An 18,355-nucleotide genomic window follows, 5' to 3' on the forward strand; every position below is an offset into this window, starting at 1 on the left:
CTAGAGCTAAGAGGTCTTAGGGAGCGGTGGGGAATGTGGCATGCCTCAGGGGGGGCAGCTGCGGCAGCGCCCCTGACAATTCCTGTGGAAATATTCCCCAAGTTACCAGATCTTCTGACCCTTCAAGGAAAGCAAAACTTCCCATTTTTTTAATGTGAAATCTTTTGATTTCTAAATACTGTCAACTAATTCTAAATTTGAAAATCAGTGTGAAGACCAGCCCTGGGAACGGGATGGCGTGGGCTAGTGCTTAAATTGTATGCGTAATATTTTGTTCCTTAAAAAACGGGCGGTGAGGTGTTGGAGGCCGTCTATTCGTTCTCGGCTATAGGTTCCGAGTATTGATGATACCGTATTCTGTACTTTTCTGTAGAGGTTATAACTTTTTCATAAATTAATTTTGATTAAAAACTAAGAGTTCAAACTCACAAAGCACACCTGTGGACTGGACTGACCCCCATGGCTTCCAGTTTCCCATCTCTGCTCCTGTCTTAGGGGGGCAGATGAGGCGTGGTAAGTGCTGTACACAGTAAAATGTACCAAGATCCGTCAGAGAGATCACGTGCTTCCTGGGGATCCCATCTGGGTCAGGGACTCGGTGGAGCCCTTGCATTTGGGCTGGATATTGACAATGGGTGGGATTTCAACGGGCAGATATGCGTGGGAATGTATTCCAGGCAGAGGCGATGGAGTCAGGAAAGACAGCGTGGTGGGAAAGGGGAATCATTTTCAGGCAACTCTGTGACCAGTGTGGACAGACCAGAGAGCGCAGGTGCAGGAGAGGATAGCAGACACACCTGGAAAAACATGATGGGGAAAGACTGGGGTCACCTTGGGTCACCTCTAGGAGACACTTTGCTTCCTTCCTTCTTTCCCCTTCCAAACACATTTGAACTTTTAACTACTTCACATGTAACATGCCCCACCTTCTCTGGAAAATTAGGCTGTTTAAGAACAAGGAGCCTGTCTACATGTCCCCCCTAGCAGCAAATACTGATAGTCACCGCTGAAGAACTTGGAGATTACTCGCTATGCCGTGGGACACCACTGAAGATTCTTGTTCGGCTGTTCCTGGAAGATGACTTTGGCAGCAGTGTGGACTGAGAGAGGTCAGGAGGATACTTCAAGAATCTAGGCAACAGGGGGCGGGTAGAGCTCGGTGGTAGAGTGTGTGCTTAACATGCACAAGGCCCTGGGTTCGATCTCCAGTACCTCCATTAGAAAAATAAATAAACAAACCTAATTACCTCCCCTCTGAAAAAATTTTTTTAAGAAAGACTAGAAATCAAGGCCTGATTTACGTAGTGTTGACAAAGTGGACACGGGGCAGCTGAGGCCAGCCTGAGGCAGAATGGGTGTTACTTTAGGCAATGCCTGAGTGTGACCACAGCACCCCATGCACCCACTTTCTGAAGCCAGAAACCTAGATGCCCTTCCCCCACTCTCCTTCCAGCCTATCATTCGGTCCTCCCCATTTCACCTCCAAAACACCTCCCGAGGGTGTCTTCTCCCTCCCTAGTAACGCAGCCTGGTTTCCTCACACCTCTTGCCTTGCCTCCCTGCCCCGGAGAATCAGGAAATTCATTCTCCGCAGTGTTGCTGGAGTTGTCCATCCAACATAAAATCTGACCACGTCACTCCCTTCCTCAAAACCATTCAGTGGGGCCCCTCTGCCCTTTAGGATAGCCCTGAGTGTCTTAGGACAATGTATAAAGGCTCTCAAGATCGAGCCCCTGCCTACCTCTCAAGACTGGATTGCCACCAATCCCTGCCCTGTCTCCGGATTCCCCCACTCTGCGCCAACAGGAGGCCAGTACTGAGGGCTGCCAGCGTACATCACGCTTTAACACACTCCCATGCCAACGCATGGTGCTCCCTCTGCGTACAGCTCCCCCGCCCACCTCTCCTGCCGCCACATCCTTCTCACCTCCTTATCACCCTCCCGAGCTTCCCAATTTATCTCCCCTGCACCTGGTGCGCATCTAAGTGCTATGTACGTGTTCGGCCTTCCTGGCTACACTATCATATCCTGGCGGGCAGGGACTCACCATTTCACCTCTGGGTCCCCAGTGCCTGGTCCTGTGCCTGACACAAAGTGGACACACGGATGGCCAGACTGATGGGTGGATAAAGAGACAGACAGGCAAAACACAAACAAACAACTGAATGGCTGAGATGGGGAGCAAAGGGAGTCAGGGAGGCAGAAGGAAAGACAAAGAACATTCGGGGTAAGGGTGGACGAATGAATTAATTTGCATTCTATGAAGAGGAAATGAGTGAGTGACGAGTGTATGGAGAGAACATAAGAGGGGAGGGACTTCTATGAAGGCAAAACCTAGCTGCTAAGATTTTAAGGGGACTGGAAATCAGATGTACAACCCGAAACAATGCTGTGCCCAGACAGTTTTTATACTACAAAAATAAGGAAGTTCTATTTCTAAAAACTGACTTCCGAAGAAACTCTCCCACTCTCTTACGTGACTCGAGGTGAGGACTTCTCAATCCTCTGGTTACAGTCAGGGCTTCTTAAAGCACCCAAGGGATTCTGGGGAAGTTTGCGGGGAGTCCTTTTCCTTTCTCGTGGCCCAGGATCCCAAGGGTCTGGACACGGAATGGACTTGGGAGTTTCAAAGCGTGAAAGAGGCTCATTATGACGACATGGGGCTGGGGAGGGTGGCAGGGGGAGGACCGACAAAAAGTGGATTGGCCACTCTGTCACCAAGGGCAGGGGGCTCTGGGGTCAGCTGCAAACTCTGGAACAGTCACCAGTCTGTTCTAGAGACTTGAAGCTCCCCACTCATTAAGAGCTCAGTCTTTCCATGAGAAGCAGAAGAACCCGCACCCACAAAGTCAGCCCTTCCTCCAAACAGGTGCTGGTGACAGGAGCGGGTGCAAGGTGGGCTGCTGGCCCCATCACCATCCTCGTGTGGACCCTGGCTGTTAAGGTAGGAATAGCCTTCTATCTCGTCGGCCGGGACCTAAATTCTTCCTCACACCAGCGCAAGTGTGAAGTCACTACGTAGTGACACGCGCCCCACCTCCTGGCCCTGTGCTTGGCTTAATGCCCTGCTGCGCGGACCCCACATTTGGAAGCTGGGGGGTGGGGATAAGAGAGAATATTTGGAAAGAGGGCAGAGGGCAGGCTTAACCAGCACATCAGCTGCCTGCATCTTCTATGGAATGTGGGTCCTTGTTGACAGGCAGGCGCTAGGAACGAAGGTAGCTGGATGAGGGAGGCCTGGGGAAGGGGGAAGAGGAGGGCAAAGGGAAGAGAGCATTTGCTCATTTTAGAAGCAGACCATTTCCTCAAATAACAACAAAAACTCTAGGGGGAGGGTATAGCTCAGTGGTAGACAGCATACTTAGCATGTGTGAGGTCCTGGGTCCAATCCCCAGTACTTCCATCAAAAAAGAAAACTGGGATTAACAGATACACATCACTACATATAAAATAGATAAGCAACAAGGACCTACCATATAGCACAGGGAACGATATTCAACTAGGATTCAAACCGTGTTTCTTGTAATGAGCTTTAATGGAAAAGAAACTGAATACATATATATGTATGTATGTATATGTATAACTGAATCGCTTTGCTGTACACCTGAAACTAACATTGTAAATTGACTACACTTCTATAAAATTTAAGAATTAAAAAAGGAAATAAATAAGAAAAAAGAGAAAGAATGAAAACTGGATTCTCTTTCAATTTTGCTTTCAAAGTTAGGCAAATCCCTTTACTTTCCTGGGTCTGTTTCCTTACCTGCAAAATGAAGGTTGTGGCCCACGTCTAAGGTCCATCCCAATAATACTGGGGAGCCGTAAGTCAGCTACATCTCCCCCGGCACCCCCCATACTTCTGCAGCTAACCCGCACAGTAACACCGTCCTCTCTTGAGTATTTCTGTTTGTGCAAAGCCAAGGCTGAGGCCTCGGTTTCCCAGTCCTGCCCCAGCTCTCTTGGCACCAGGCACCTCATCCGTTACGGAAAATTGGAGACAACACAGTCATCGTGCAAGCAAATGCCTCTCTCCCCCTTCTCGGCTCCCAGGAGCTATGATGCAAGCTCCTAAACCTTCCAAGAACCTTCATGTTTGTTATTTGGTTTGGTCTTCTCCCCACATGTCACACCTGCATCTTTCCACTGGAAGACAAGGCCAAGATCAAGTCCACCTGCAGTGCCCAGCCTAGGCTGCAGCAAGGTTGGACAGTGGCTCTCTCCGTCCAGAGTCTTTGTGGCTGTGAAATCAGGTCTCTGACCCCTACTATGTCACTAACCCAGGGGGCAGTAGGGCTACCTCAGCCAAAGCCTTGAGTTGTCCTGGTCTATCGAAGTTCCACTCTATTCAGACGCTTCCTGACGAAAGAAATGTCTAGCCAGATCTCGTAGCTGTCCCTTACGTCATTAGCCTCTCCAAGGTCACACACTGCCCCTCTTCTCCAACCACAAAGCCAGATAAAGCAGACACTGCCTGATTTGCAGCGGTGGTGACCAAGACTTACAGTCACAACAGTCCTCAGCAGAGAAACTGCTTTATCCTGAGCCTTTGGGGAGGTACCGTCTTGCCCAGGTGTGACACTGGAAGGTATTATGAAGTTCCTCCTTGCGGGGCAGGTATAGCTTAGTGGTAAAATGTGTGCTTAGCATGCATGAGGCCGTCGGTTCAATCCTCAGCACCTCCATTAAAAAATACATAAATAAATAAATATGCCCAATTACCTCCCTGCCCAAAAATAAAAAATTTAAAAATTAAAAAAAAAGAAGTTCCTTCTTTCCTCTCTCCTGCCTGCCCACCGCCCCCCACCCCCACCCCCCAGGCCAAACACTTGAAGTTACACAGTTTGCAAAATGATTCACCACAAGGAAGCTGGGTTGGATGTTAGGCCGAGAACAGAACAGCCTTTCCTTCACTCTCTGGACTGTTAGGACATGCGGGCTTCTCTCTCTCTCACAAGTGTACCCCAGCATCAGGCACTGGCCAGCACACGGCCACTTGGCCGGCTGTGGAGTGAATTCCTCAGGGACTCTGCTCTTAGCAAGCCACAGACTTGGGGCACAAGAGAGGCTGCCCAGACACCAGAAATGTATACAGGTTATTAGGGGAACATCTCTGCAGAAGAGCTATTCCAGCCCTCATAGGTCAGGGAGGGCATCTCGGAGGAGTATCTTCTGTGAATAACTGTCTGCACTGAACTGCTTCCACTGAATCCAGTCTCCAGTAACGGGTGGGCCCAGAACCTTTCAGTCCTTTCACTCAGGATGAAACCATTCCAAATATGTACGTGGGAACGCCAGCTTGAGCACTGCGTGTACAGGTATCTTCTTCCGTCTTAAGCCCAGGGATATTTGGTACATGAAACACCTTGTCATTTACTTCTTTGGTTTCGAAACCTGAGCATCCTGGCTGCTGTGAAGAGCCAGGTCACCTCATCACAGATGGGTGCAGAAGAGACTGTGAACAGGATCCCGCTAGGGCAGCTGGAAATTGAAAACCATTGGAATGTGCTTTGGGTTAACAGAGGTGACCTTGAAATGCAGGCGGGCAGCAGGGAACTGCAAGCACTTGAGGCACTGACTGGGCGATGCTAGTCTGTTCAAGCTGAGGACCTGCTGGTGGGTTCCTCTGACCACCAGGGGCAGCTGAGAAAAAAAGAAATGCATGGAATTTTGCTTTGCAAAGTGAGCGGAGTGAATGAGGATCAGAAAGGAGAGGACGAAGGCAGTCTGTTTGGCAAACACAGAAGGGCCAGTGGCAGCCTGCGGTGCCCATGGGACAGTATCTGATGAACAACAAAGCAGGCGCTTTCCTGGCCTTCCTTATTATCTTTATTTGGGGAAGGCATGTTGGAAAGGTAGGCATTAACAATGGAGACAGGCAGAAAAGCCTGCTACACGTGACAATCCCCTTGGCATCTGACAGATGCCCCCTGTACCTCTTAGGAGAGGATTTGAGGCTTATGAGTTTTACCTACCAAAATCTCCAAGGAAAAAAGGAGGTGCTTAAATGGTCCTATAGACTTCTCAACCCTTGTTGAGATTTCCATTAAATTCCTATTAAAATAGCCTAGGAAGACTTTGCAAAATCACAGGTACTTGGACATGACCACAGACCAATCCATCAATGCCTGGAACACTCTTTTGGTTTGGGTTTTTTGTTTTTGTTTTTAAAGCTCTCCAGGTAATTCCACTGTGCAGTTAATGTTAAATGAAGAACATCTCTGTCTGAAATTAATCAAGCCCAGAGAATTCCAAGTTGACCAGAGACACCTTCTCTAACTGGGACATGGACAGAGGCTGCTCTAGGAGGAAGTTCAGGTTGAGCATACCCTCAAGGTGCAGTGCTGAAGGCCAGGTCTACTGCTGTGTCCCCACAGGATGCTGAATGAATCCTTCAAGTGCTTGGTTTAATGTAGTTTCTCCAGGGACCAGGAGTTAGACTGGTGGTTGCTTCAAGCCAGAAAAAGTCAGGCTTGGGGAGGAATGTTGCAGTCCCAGAACTGACTGCCCTCCTTCCAGGACCAGAACCCAGCATTTGCTGGCCCTGCTAGGCAGGGAAAGGGCTGTGGACATTCTTTCAAGGAGGTAGCTGTGATGATTAAAAGAAATTAAGGTGCTTTTTATGCTTCCTCTTCTCTATTTCTTGGGAAACCCTTCCTTCCACACTGCTCTCTCATTGTTTCCCTGATGTTGGGCAGAGACTAGCTAAAAAGTATTTTGAGCAAAAGGTCAGTCTAGCTGATAAGTTCCATTCCGTATTATGAGTAGCCACTAAGTTACATTTCCAAGAACTGGGGGAAAGAAAATACTTTGTTACGTGATTCAGGAATACATTTTTTATAGATTAGGGAAGAGACCTGAGACTGCCTCTCTTCTCCATGACTACCTTCCCCCTGCCCGCTGCCCAAATTCCCCACAGATCGCTTCTTAACAAGGAATGAAGACACAGATCTCTGCAAATCAGGACAACAGTATAACATAAACACGTTCCCAACCTCCCGAAGCCGTATCAGTGCAGAAGTGCTGCCGTGAATTATGGGTTAGAATGGGCAGACTCTTCAGACATCAGCCAGCTCCACGATGATCTCGGATCCACCAGGACATTAAATCAGGAGGCAGCAAGCTCTCTCTGTACCGGTCCAGGCAGTAAATATCTCAGGATTGTGGGTCACGTCGCCGCTGTAACAACTACTCAACCTTGCTGTCTTAGTGCAAAACCAGCCACAGACATTAGGTAAGAAGGCTGTCTGGGTAGAACGGTATTCCAACAAAATTTTGTTTACACAAAGGGGCAGGCTGGATTTGATAGTTTGAACACTCCTGCTTTACCAGAACGGAGCTTCCATAGACTGAACTGAGTGATATTTAACAAGTGACAAGTAAAGAGAGGAAAGAATGACATGGTAAAAGATGGATATGGATTTAATGACATATTCCGGATTGGTTGCTGAACACCAGAATGCTGTCCAAGGAACCATTATTAAATAAAACCACCTGAAAATAAGGCAATTCTCACATACACAAGCACACACCCACACACACACATACAAAACCTGTTACTTTTAGGATCATTAAATTATTCACTATTTTAACAAACGGCTGTAAAATAACATTACAGGAAAGGAAAATGGGCACACACTTTAGAAACAGTTCAGATTGTCTATGAACACGGTTTCTTAGTTTGTCCTTTTTCACATATGTACAGCCTCCTGATCTTGAAGAGGCCACATGGCTCAAGGGCTTAACTTCTCCTCCTCTTCTTTGAACACAGCATTCAATATTTAATCAAGCCGGTTAACCAATTTAAAACTGCTCCAGGTTCTGCTCCGTAAAGGGCGGCCTGCCCTTGACCAAACTCCCCAGGGAACAAATGATACACTTGCCTCCACCATCATGAATGACTTGGTGGAAGGAGTCTTCAGATGACCGTTTTCAAGGATGAACCAGTTGCCAGGGTTTGCTTTAGAAATCCTAAAACTAGATCCAAGAAACAACCTCCTGAATGCATTCAACCTCACTTAACACAGATATGTTCCCTGAAGAATTGTAAGAGAAATGGAATCACATTTGAGATGCACCAGGAGAGTGGGGCGTTGATGGCTGGACTGTCTTCTTTGCTAAAGGATGCGCTCACAGGACAGATACAGAAGTAGTAGCTGGCTCTCTCATCCAAGGTAATAGACAGAACAGGAGAGGTCAATGAAATCCAAAGATTTCCACTGCCATTAAATTATTTCACATTAACTTCAATCTCTTCTCCTCATTGAACCCACTCTCGAAATCTGCTGCTACAGGACACCCTGGGTGCCGAGGAGATTATGCAATAGTATGAAAACATCAGCAAAAGACCAAGTCACCCATAAAGTCGATCATCAACCCATGAATAATCAAAAGTTGGATGAGATTTCATACGCACAGACTCAAGAGAACTTAAAACAGCTGGAAGAGGTAGATGTGCATGAAAAAAAAAACACACAAAGGAGAAAGGGCACCTGCAAACTGGCTATATTATTTTCCTGTGAGTCTTATACACTTAGTATTCAGACGACAGCTCAGAATAAATAATGGACGCTTGCTTTGCTCAGACTACTCTTGACTAAAAGAAAATTAAAAGGAATTCAGATCTTCCAGAACTATCTATATTTCGAAAATCTATTCGCCTTTGTGAATAACAATAAACTGATCAACAGGGCAAGATCAGCAGGCTTGACACAAGCCCCGAATTCTCAGGGTTTTTAAATAAGTGTTTTTTATAATGGCAAAAACATGCTTTCCTCTGGTACCCAAGGAGGTTCTTTGCTTGAATATAACTGATCAAGTATAAATCACCAGTATCCATAGAAAGTTGCTAAAATCACAAAAACAATCTTGTGGGCTTTTTTTTTTTTTTCCCTTCAAGTGTGTCCAACAGTTTGTGAAGACACTTCCATGAAAAGTGTAGGGCAATAATCACTAGCAAAGAAAACAAAACCGCTTTCCACAACTCTACCTTCTAAAGGCTAACCTAAGGGAGGGGTGTTCAGCAGAGGTCACTGAAGTCTATACAAGAGTCATCTAACTACAGTCCCTACTAGGAATGGAACATCTCTAGGACACTCTAATTACATGACAAAGACCAGCTTTGTCAACTAGGACATCTTTGGCCCTTCTAGACTAGCCTTAAGTTTTCCATCAAGCATTAAGAATGTTCAGTGTCCTTATTTTATGACATAAATCACGGCAGGTAAGTCTTCCTAGCAGCTGAGCTGGAGAGCACAAAAAGTCAGACCACACCTATCCACACCGTCACCGCCTCTCTTCAGAACTGCGCACTGCACACCTGTCCCCAGGCCCTCCCTAAGACGGGGGTCATAATACTGCTCTACCTCACAAAGACGCGAGAAACAACTAACAATCATGAAAAAGCATAAAGCACTTTACAAATACAAAAGTGCTCTTTTGGCATTTATATAACAACCAGAAAACATTCATTGCTTGTGCTATTTGGCAATTTTGCATTTACACCTCTCCCTGCTTGTGCCCTCCTTGAGTAAAGTCTGAAGCTTTCTATTGTGCCTCCCTACATAGGAAAGAGAAATTTCTACTCACACCAGAACCCATATCAATAGGGATGGAGGTGGGGGTTGGAATAGCGCCTCCATTACTGCAGAGGGGGAGGGGCACACAGATACGAAGTGAAGGCAAGTAAGAGGAAGAAGCCTTGCACCCCAACATGTGAACATTTGCTTTCCTGGGTTTATCCCACAAGGACAGGAAAACTCGAAGCTACTGGACTTTTGTAGCAGGTCACCGGGGCAACTGCTGGTGGCCTGGAGTTCACTTGAAACAAACATCAAGCAGACTCGGGAAAGGAAAAGTCACACAGAGCTGGGATCACAGATGAGACCTGAAGGAAATCCTGGGCCTGGAACACACCTGACACCAGGGGCAGGGGTCTGGTCATCCACATAGACAACCTTGACCCAGCAAGAAGCTACAATATTTTAGAGGAAGTAGCCAAGAACCAGGAGCAGGACCAAGATTTCCAAGATCTGAAAACCAGTTATGAATGAATTTCCAAACCTCCGAAATTCGGCCCTTGAAATGAGGGTGTGTAGCTTTTCTGCCCAGTTTCCCCTGGATGTCTCAAAATAGCAGCTAACGGTGGCTCAGAGAGAGGAAGGGAAGCGGACACAAGGTATCCACTCCTGTAAGATTGACAAGGTTCCTCTACTTTTTGTGGGACTAGAGCTGATGTGGGGGTACAGGGCAAACAGTGGCTCCATACCTGGTGAAACCAGGATAGAATTATTCATGCCCGCCTTTTGTTTTACCCAATAACCCTCACTGCAACCACACTCCCTCCCTGCTTCCCCCAGACCAGCACCGCCCAAACTATTCTATTGCCTGCCATCCTGTTCCCTCCCCCAGCCCGCTAGCTCGCCTTCCTCAAGATCCTCAAGTGCCTGCCCCTCCACGCTCTTCACCCCTACGGCGTGTATATGAAGTCACCAGGCTCAAGCACATCTCCCAAAGATGAAGAGGCGGGCAAAAATCCAGCACACCCAAAGAACAACTCTTACTCTACCTTCCCCTTCAGGACCCCAAACACCTAAAGGCTCCCCAGTCATTCTCAGATTGTCCCTCCCGCCCCTTCCCCATTTCTTTCTCTAGGGTCTGTCCCCAAGACAACTCGTCCAGACGCGCTCCCCGGGTCCAGCCCTAGCACAGGTGCAGCTTCTGGTGCTGCGCGAGGTGCGTTTTGTAGCGGAAGCCCTTGCCGCAGCCGGTGCACTTGTGTGGCTTGTTGCCGGTGTGGATGCGCCGGTGGCGGATCAGGTGCGAGCTCTGGATGAAGCTCTTGCCGCACTCGATGCAGGTGTAGGGCTTCTCGCCCGTGTGCGTGCGCTGGTGCTGCGTGAGAGTGGAGAAGTCGCTGAAGCGCTTCTCACACTGGCCGCAGCAGAAGGGCTTCTCGCCCGTGTGCACACGCAGGTGGTTCACCAGGTGCGAGTTGCGCCCGAAGCCCTTGCCGCACTCGCGGCAGACGTAGGGCCGCTCGCCCGAGTGCGTGCGCTTGTGCGTGAAGAGGTGCGAGCTGACGCTGAAGGTCTCGCCGCACTCGGAGCACATGTAGGGCTTCTCGCCCGTGTGCACGCGCTGGTGCTTCACCAGGTCCGAGCGCCAGCTGAAGCGCTTGCCGCACTCGCCGCAGCCGTGTGGCTTCTCACCCGTGTGAATGCGCTGATGGTTGGCCAGGTGCGAGCGGCGCACGAAGCCCTTGCCGCACTCCCCGCAGGCGAAGGGCCGCAGCGCCGCCGGCCCCGCGCCGCTGGCCGCCGCATGCGCGCGCCGGTGGCTCAGCAGGTGCGAGCTGAGGCTGAAGGCCTCGCCACACTCCGGGCACGGGTAGGGCTTCTCGCCCGTGTGCAGGCGCCGGTGCTTGAGCAGGTCGGCGCGCCAGCTGAAGCTCTTGCCGCAGTCGGCGCACAGGTTGGGCCGCTCGCCCGTGTGCAGCCGCAGGTGGTTGGTCAGGTAGGTGTTGCGGCTGAAGCCCTTGCCGCACTCGCCGCAGCGGAAGGGCTTCTCGCGCGGGGGCCGGGCCAGCGCCGGCCCCGCCCCGAAGGCCCCCGCCACGCCCACCCCCACCACCCCGACCACCGCGCCGCACTCGCCCGCGAGGCCGAAGGGCTCCAGGCTGGCCGCCGCGGCGGCCTCTGCCAGGCGGTGGATGCGCTGGTGCTGCAGGAAGGCGGCGCCCGGGCTGAAGCTCTCCCCGCAGTCGGGGCAGATGGTGGGCGCATCCATGATGCTGGCCATCAGGCTGTCGAGCTCCCCGAGGTCCATGGCCATGGGGTGGTGGAGCCGGCGGAAGCGGCGGTGGGCAGGTTTTTCGCCCCGGTGCCGGGTCCCCAGGGAGAGGTGCCTCCTCCATGGAAGCACCGGAGGGGGTGGCTGCTCCTCTTCCTCCTCTAGGCGGTTCTCCCCAGCGCTCTCCTCCTCCTCCTCCTCTTCTCGGGGACTCCGGGAAACGCTGTCGGACTCAGACAGTCCTGGGAACATCGCCATCTCAGCTACTCCAGATTGGTCATCCTCTTCCTCACGGAGAGCAATCCCTCCTTCCTCACTCAGCAGCCCCTCTGCAACAGAAACGGCAGCAGTTGGGGGTGACTACACTTGACCCTCAGGAGGTAAACCCAGAGGTAGCCAGTGACAGTTAAGAGTGTGCCCCATGGGTAATACCCTTCCCCAGGTACGCTCACGCCCTCTCTTTCCAAGGTCCCCCCACCTCCATTCCAGCCTCCTGCCCATGTGGTTCTCCAGGGGAAAGCCTAAAGGAAAGCAAATGCCGAAAGCAGGGGGGAAAGCTCATTAACCTGCCCCCGCAACCCCGCCTGCCCTCCAGCTCTTCAGGCACCTGTCCCTTGGCCCAGGCCCCACCCACTGGACGGGAGGCTCTGCTCAGCAGAGCCACCTGAAAGCCTCACAGGCTGCTTAAGATGGGCAAGTCCGGGATCTCCGAAGAAATTTGCTTACTCTTAGAGCCACCAGCGCCTTTCAGGGACCGAGCCTCAAAAGACAGGACCACTCCAGCCAGCCACAAGAAAAGACTACCTGGCCTAACCAAGCCCTGGGCTGATTTTTAAAATATGATTGGTCAGTCAGGAACAGCTGAAGGTGAAACAGCAAACACACCCCAGCTTAAGGCCTTTTTACTGTGTAAGGGGGTGGGGGTGAAGAGGGAAGGAGAGATAGGGAAGTGAGTGCAGGGCCTGGAGCTTGCGAGTCCAGCTTAGAGTCTGAGCGGGGACACATACTTGTCTGTCCCTGACTGCCAGCCCCTCAGCAGAGGGCGCTCCAGACAGTTACTGAGATGTGGAAGACCGCGTGCTCTGTGCCCTGCAGGGGAGGGCTGCAGGGGGTCTGGGAGGTGTAGGGGGGAGGAATGTAACCTCAAGTTCCTGACCAGAAGGTATTTCAGCTCATTGCTGTCCCCAAGGGATGCACAGGGCAGGATAAAGCCACAAAAGCCACAAAAGCCCAAAGACGAGCCAGGGAAGTGGTTGGAAGCCCAGCATGTACCCTTTCCAGATCAGGAATAGCAAGGGAAAAGCAGAGGCCTTGGGCGCCTTGGGTATTAGCCATGTGAACCTGAGCAGGTCCCTTACCACTGAGTTTCCATATCTGCAAAAGGGGATGATAGCTGTAACTGTAAACATCTGGATACTGTTTGCTTGGCACTGTGCTAAGTCTTTACATGCAGCAACTCATCCTACTGTCCAACAACCCCATGAGGTTGATCCCACTATTTTACCTATGTCCCTCTTGTGCTGTTACAATTGTTCATTTATGGCGGCAGTATTCTGTACACTGTAAAGTTATATTTACCAGCACAGCCCACTTTAGTCCAAACTGAAAAAAAGGAAGTTCCTCAGCCTTAAGATGGTACAGAACCTGCTTAATGGTCTCCTCTAGAGAGCTCCCTCCCAATGAATGCTGCCAATGGTTATCACTCTGGAGAAGCTTCAAAGAAATGTGAATGGGGCAGCTTCCAGGGAGAGTACACTTTTCCCCTCACCTGTGCAGATGTCAGACACCAGCTCTCTCTCATCTGAGTGCCCCCTGGGAGCTTCCTCCTGTGGGTTGGAGCCCGTCTCCTGCTCTGGGCGGCCTTCTCTCTTGTCTGTGTTGTGTGGGTTACAGCCCATTCCTCTTTCTTCCGGGTCCCCTTCCCTGTCTTCAGAGTTCTCAAAATCAGTGCCCATCCCTTTGTCTTCTGAGTCCTGGGCTTCACACATGCCCTGGTTATCTTCTTGTTCCATCCAGGAAGAACAGGACAGGGGAGGTGACCAGGGATCCCTGCTCCAGACAAAACACACAGATAAAGGTCTTGTGAGTCTAGACGCATCCCCCTCACCATGTCTGGCTTTGATTTCCGTGAAAATAAGAGTACAGAGCTCCAAGCCCCACCTCCCATTTTAATGTAAATAGAAGTGAGGGAAAAGGAGGCTGGTCTGGGTAGCAGAAGGACAGTGGCAACTCACGAGGCTACATGCCAGCTCTCACTGGACTCCAGTTCGACCTGCTCCCACCAATGAAGCGGATTATTCTGTTAATTTGGCTCTATAGCTTTAACAGTGGGGTAACACTGGTATTCCCATTTTACAGCTGAGAAAATCTGAAGCTCAAAAGGAGGACCTGGAGGACAGTATAGCTCAGTGGTAGAGGGCAGGCTTAGCAAGCACCCGCCCCACCCCAACCCAAGAAAAAGAGGAGCCAGCTAGCCTAAGGCTAACTTGTACACAATCAAGTGGGGATTAAACCAGTCATGCTGCCTAAAAGTCCCATGTTCCTTCCTCTTGTTAAAGCTTGCCCTCCTCAAACCCACAGCAATCTTGTGAGGATCTTGAGGGGGCCTCTGAGCAGCCAGAGAAAAAGTACATTCAAGACACAAGAATGACAGAAGCATTGGTATACGAACTTCTCAGCTAAGACCATGTCACCCACAGCAGTGGCATCCTGGCTCTGCAGAGAGGATCTGCTGCTCTCCTGCGAGCAGTGAGCCAAGTAATTCAAGCTTTAGTAGGTCTGCTGGGGGTGGGTGGAACAGATGCAGGGATCTGCTATATGAGAAGCCATCTCTAGAGCTTTATTACATTTTTTTGCCTTATTATGTACTTTAATTGTCCAGAGCCCTTAAAGGAACATGCCCGGGGCATAGTCAGTAACCCCTCTACAGAACAGCCCAGCGTGTGAATTAGAAGGAAAAAATGGTATCAGGTTCCTAAACCTGCTGTAGATGTCAGGTTTACATTTCAAATTTATAAGGGCCCCCTGCCAAGACCGAGCAGTTGAGCCAAAAAATAATTGACTTCTGCCATCTATCACTCTTAGAGCTTAGCCCAGGGCAGCACAGCAGTTTATAGGTCAAGGATCTTGGATTAAGACTTTGATGTGCCCAGCTCTCTCTCTGGGGCCTCGGCAGCCCCCAAATAGGACTTGCAAGAATATGACTGAGCAAGACTCCCCTACCTTGGCTTTTCCCGCCCACCTCTGTTGAGAAGGCTTCCCAGAGGCAGCCCCAGCTCGGCCCACTCTTCATAGTGGAAAACAGGAGTTCCAGGCAGCAGCCATTCTGGCCCGGTCAGCCTTCCTCCGGAGCCCAAGGCAAGTCAATTAACCTCTCTTTGTTTCAGAATCCTCATCAGTGCAAAGAGGATGGGGCTACTTAACCTTTCTCACAGGGAGGGTGTCAGAAGGAAACATTAAAAAGCACTTTGGGCAATACTGTGGAGTGGAATTGGTACTCTGAGTATTCCAAGCGTGGAATTCACACATTATTTCGCTCGTTAAGTCCTGACGCCATTCCAGCACACCTCGAAGGCACAGCAGGCCCTCCGTCATTTTGGTAGACTCATGGCCCTCAGTAGCGTGTTATATCCTTTCTCAGGGCTGATGAGATGCTCCCTAGATTAGAGTGAAAAAAGGAACCCTGTCCCTTAAACATCACAGGAAAATGGCAGTGACTGAGGCTGGTCAGTCAGCAGTGTCCTGGAATGCATCTGAGTTCCTTTAGAATATATGCTGTTAAAAATGCCAGGTTTCAAACACTCAGGACTAGGCTGTAGGAGAAAATCCCTTTAAAGCCATAAGCCTTTTAAGAGGTCTCTCCCGCAAGGGACTGTTGCCCCCAAATTGCTTCTACCCAGCACTCTCTGACCTCTTGGAGCGCAGACTCTGTAGACAAGTGCACCCCTTGTGTCTGCATATGTAATACACCCCGAAGGTGAGGGGGGAGAGGTAAGAGTAAGGTTTTCAAACATGTGACCTATTGGTTCGCTAGTGGCTAAAAGCAGCAGAGAGGTTGGGGGAACTTAAAGGGGACCTAATCAGTAGTTTCAGCCTATCTAAGACCAGCAAGAAGAATTTTATAGCAATAGAGTAAAGGAAATAAGTGTGTCACCAGGAACTCACAAAACTAAAATGCAGGGTATGGTGCCCCGAATGTGGTGCGGAAGTGACTGCTGCTCTTTACCAAGAAGGGCAGGGTTTAAGGGTCCACCCTGGGAAGCAGGGAAGTATAGGGTTTTACCTCTAAGCCCTTTTAAGAAGGACAGAACACCTTCTGAGTACCTCAGACACAGCAAAAATGGAACAAGAGGACTTTGTGACCTGTGATTTCCTGAGAACCAAGAGATAATTTATACCAGAGATAGTAAATAAATAAACATGATTGTTTTAGACCTAAGTGGAGAGCAAGGCAAGAGGCAGAGTCTGAGACTCCTCTTTAGGGCTGGCTCTAAAGTTCACAGCGCTGCCCCACTCGAATTAAGGAAGTTCTGGGTTCCCAAAGGGAGCATGTCCAGATCCTCATTCACACCAGGGGAGGGAAGATTAGGGATGCTCTGAAATGAGTGGGAAAGCTTCTGTCGCCTGGAGAGTCACCATTCATGGGACAGCGTTGACTCAAGTTTGTTTAAAAATGCATCATGTCAGTGCAAAACTGGAAATCTGCATGCCCCACAATATGGATTCAGTTCCATTCATGCCACCACATCATAGGGTTATAAGCAGCTATCAAGTAACAGAGAAGGCTATTTAGAGGTAAGGAAAGACAGTCACAATATATTATTAGATGAAAACTAGCTGGTTTAAAAATAATCTCATTTTGTTTATTAGTATATGCACACTAGCATATAGCATTACACACGTCTACATGGGTTCAGAGAGCAAAACCAGAAGATTATTTGTTAAAATGTTAAACAGCTCTTAGTCACTTCTAGGGGCTTGGCATCATTTAATCTTAACAACCCCGAAAAGCAGGGGATTCTTTTCAACTTCAGAGCCGAGGAACTAGGCACCTAAGTTAAGTCATACAGATCATTAGTGGCAGAGCAAGGGGTAAGCCCCTGGGGTCCAGCTCCAAAGCCCACATTCTGAACCAGAAGCTGGTGTGTTGTTTGGGACAACTTATTCTGAATTCTCTACAATAGAGCCAACTTTGTTTTCAATGTGATAAAATACATTAAAGGAAAACCTATGATTATTGTAAAAGCAACAGAAAGGAAGAGCAGGCTAGGAGTTGTGATTACCCCAATTTAGAAGCCATAATTTTCCAAAGCGTTATCGAGACACTGGTAGAACTGAAGTGTCAGTCACTAGATATCTAGGCACATTCTGTTCCAACTCCATTCTCATTCATTCTCAGAATTAGAACCAGCAACGTGTTTTCCTAGGCAAGGCTAGGATTGGATAATTAGTAGGTGGCAGGGCTTGCTGATAGCTTTGTGGCTACACTGACCCGGGTTCAAATTCCTAGCTCTGTCAGCTACTTCACCTTGTGCAAGTCACTGAACCATGCTGAGCCTCAGATTTTGCACCCATAAAAATAAGGATGCTGCCACCTAACCACGTAAAACTAATGTTTGTAAAAGCCACTGGCACAGTGCAGAGATACAGTAAATGGTAGTTATATTATGAAACTTATTCCAATGTCTTGATTTAAAAGAAAAACACTCACAAACACACACCCACACTTCTCAAATTGCAGGTCACCTTTTTACAGCTTTATTCATGGAGAATCGCCTTTGGCAAGTACAAGCAGAAATTCCTCTGGCCTTACCACTCAAGCCTCTATTAATGAATAGCCCACCGTGTGGAGACAAGACCCCAGGATGGGCTAGCTGCTGAGGGGAGCTGGGACAAAGGAAAAACGTTCAGTTCCATGTTGGTTTGGAGATGCTGATAACCCATCCTGTGTACAGAAAGTTGACCTCTCAAGTATGCACGGTCCAATGAACTCTGACTTATACCATCTGTAAGGGAGCTCTTCTCCCCCCACCAGGAAGGGACACTTGTTTAAACAGAAGGGGGAACCAAACAGAGGTGATGGTGGGAGCAGTCAGGCAAGTAAGATCAATCCTGCATCTGGTTCTAAGCACTGAACTAGCAGTCATGAGGGAGAGCCCTGGTTTGGGCCACCACAGACACTGTGCTATGTGACTTTGAATAAGTATTTGCCCCTCCGGGCTTCTGTTCAATGAGGAGGTTGGGTTTGAATGTGCCTGAGCCCTCCTCTCGCCATCACATGACAAGCCAGAGAGTGAGTCCAGGGAGGCACCACTGTCAGTTTCATTAGACGGTTTCAGCTCCAGCTTGTTGACTCAACTCCCACAGCAAGCTGTTAACTCCCCGAACACCCACCACCACCACAATCCCTTCTGTAGGATGCAGATCACTTCGGTGTGGGTTCGACCAACTTTGCCAAGACTGCTTAAATCCTAGTTCTTAGAACTTGCACTATTTTCATGTCCCTTTCCTCCTACCCTATGCCCCCCAACTCAAAAAGGAGTAATGTTTAGTACTCTATAAAGTCAC

The 18,355-nt window shown here is 49.3% G+C and overlaps 1 protein-coding gene across 2 annotated transcripts in view; it reads right to left on the reverse strand.

Annotated features, from left to right (window-relative positions):
- Positions 1-7,402: 7,402 nt before the first annotated feature.
- Positions 7,403-18,355, reverse strand: part of ZNF697 (zinc finger protein 697) — a 28,289-nt gene continuing 17,336 nt past the window's right edge. For both annotated transcript variants that reach the window (XM_074370284.1, XM_074370285.1), the window contains exons 2-3: positions 13,557-13,837; positions 7,403-12,117 (exon numbers count right to left, since the gene is read on the reverse strand). In XM_074370284.1, coding sequence (XP_074226385.1) covers positions 10,700-12,117; positions 13,557-13,800 — 1,662 coding nt within the window. In that variant the 5' untranslated portion in view covers positions 13,801-13,837 and the 3' untranslated portion in view covers positions 7,403-10,699. The remainder of the gene's footprint in view (positions 12,118-13,556; positions 13,838-18,355) is intronic.

The sequence above is a fragment of the Camelus bactrianus genome, chromosome 9 (genome assembly GCF_048773025.1).
Source record: "Camelus bactrianus isolate YW-2024 breed Bactrian camel chromosome 9, ASM4877302v1, whole genome shotgun sequence".
Taxonomy (NCBI): domain Eukaryota; kingdom Metazoa; phylum Chordata; class Mammalia; order Artiodactyla; family Camelidae; genus Camelus; species Camelus bactrianus.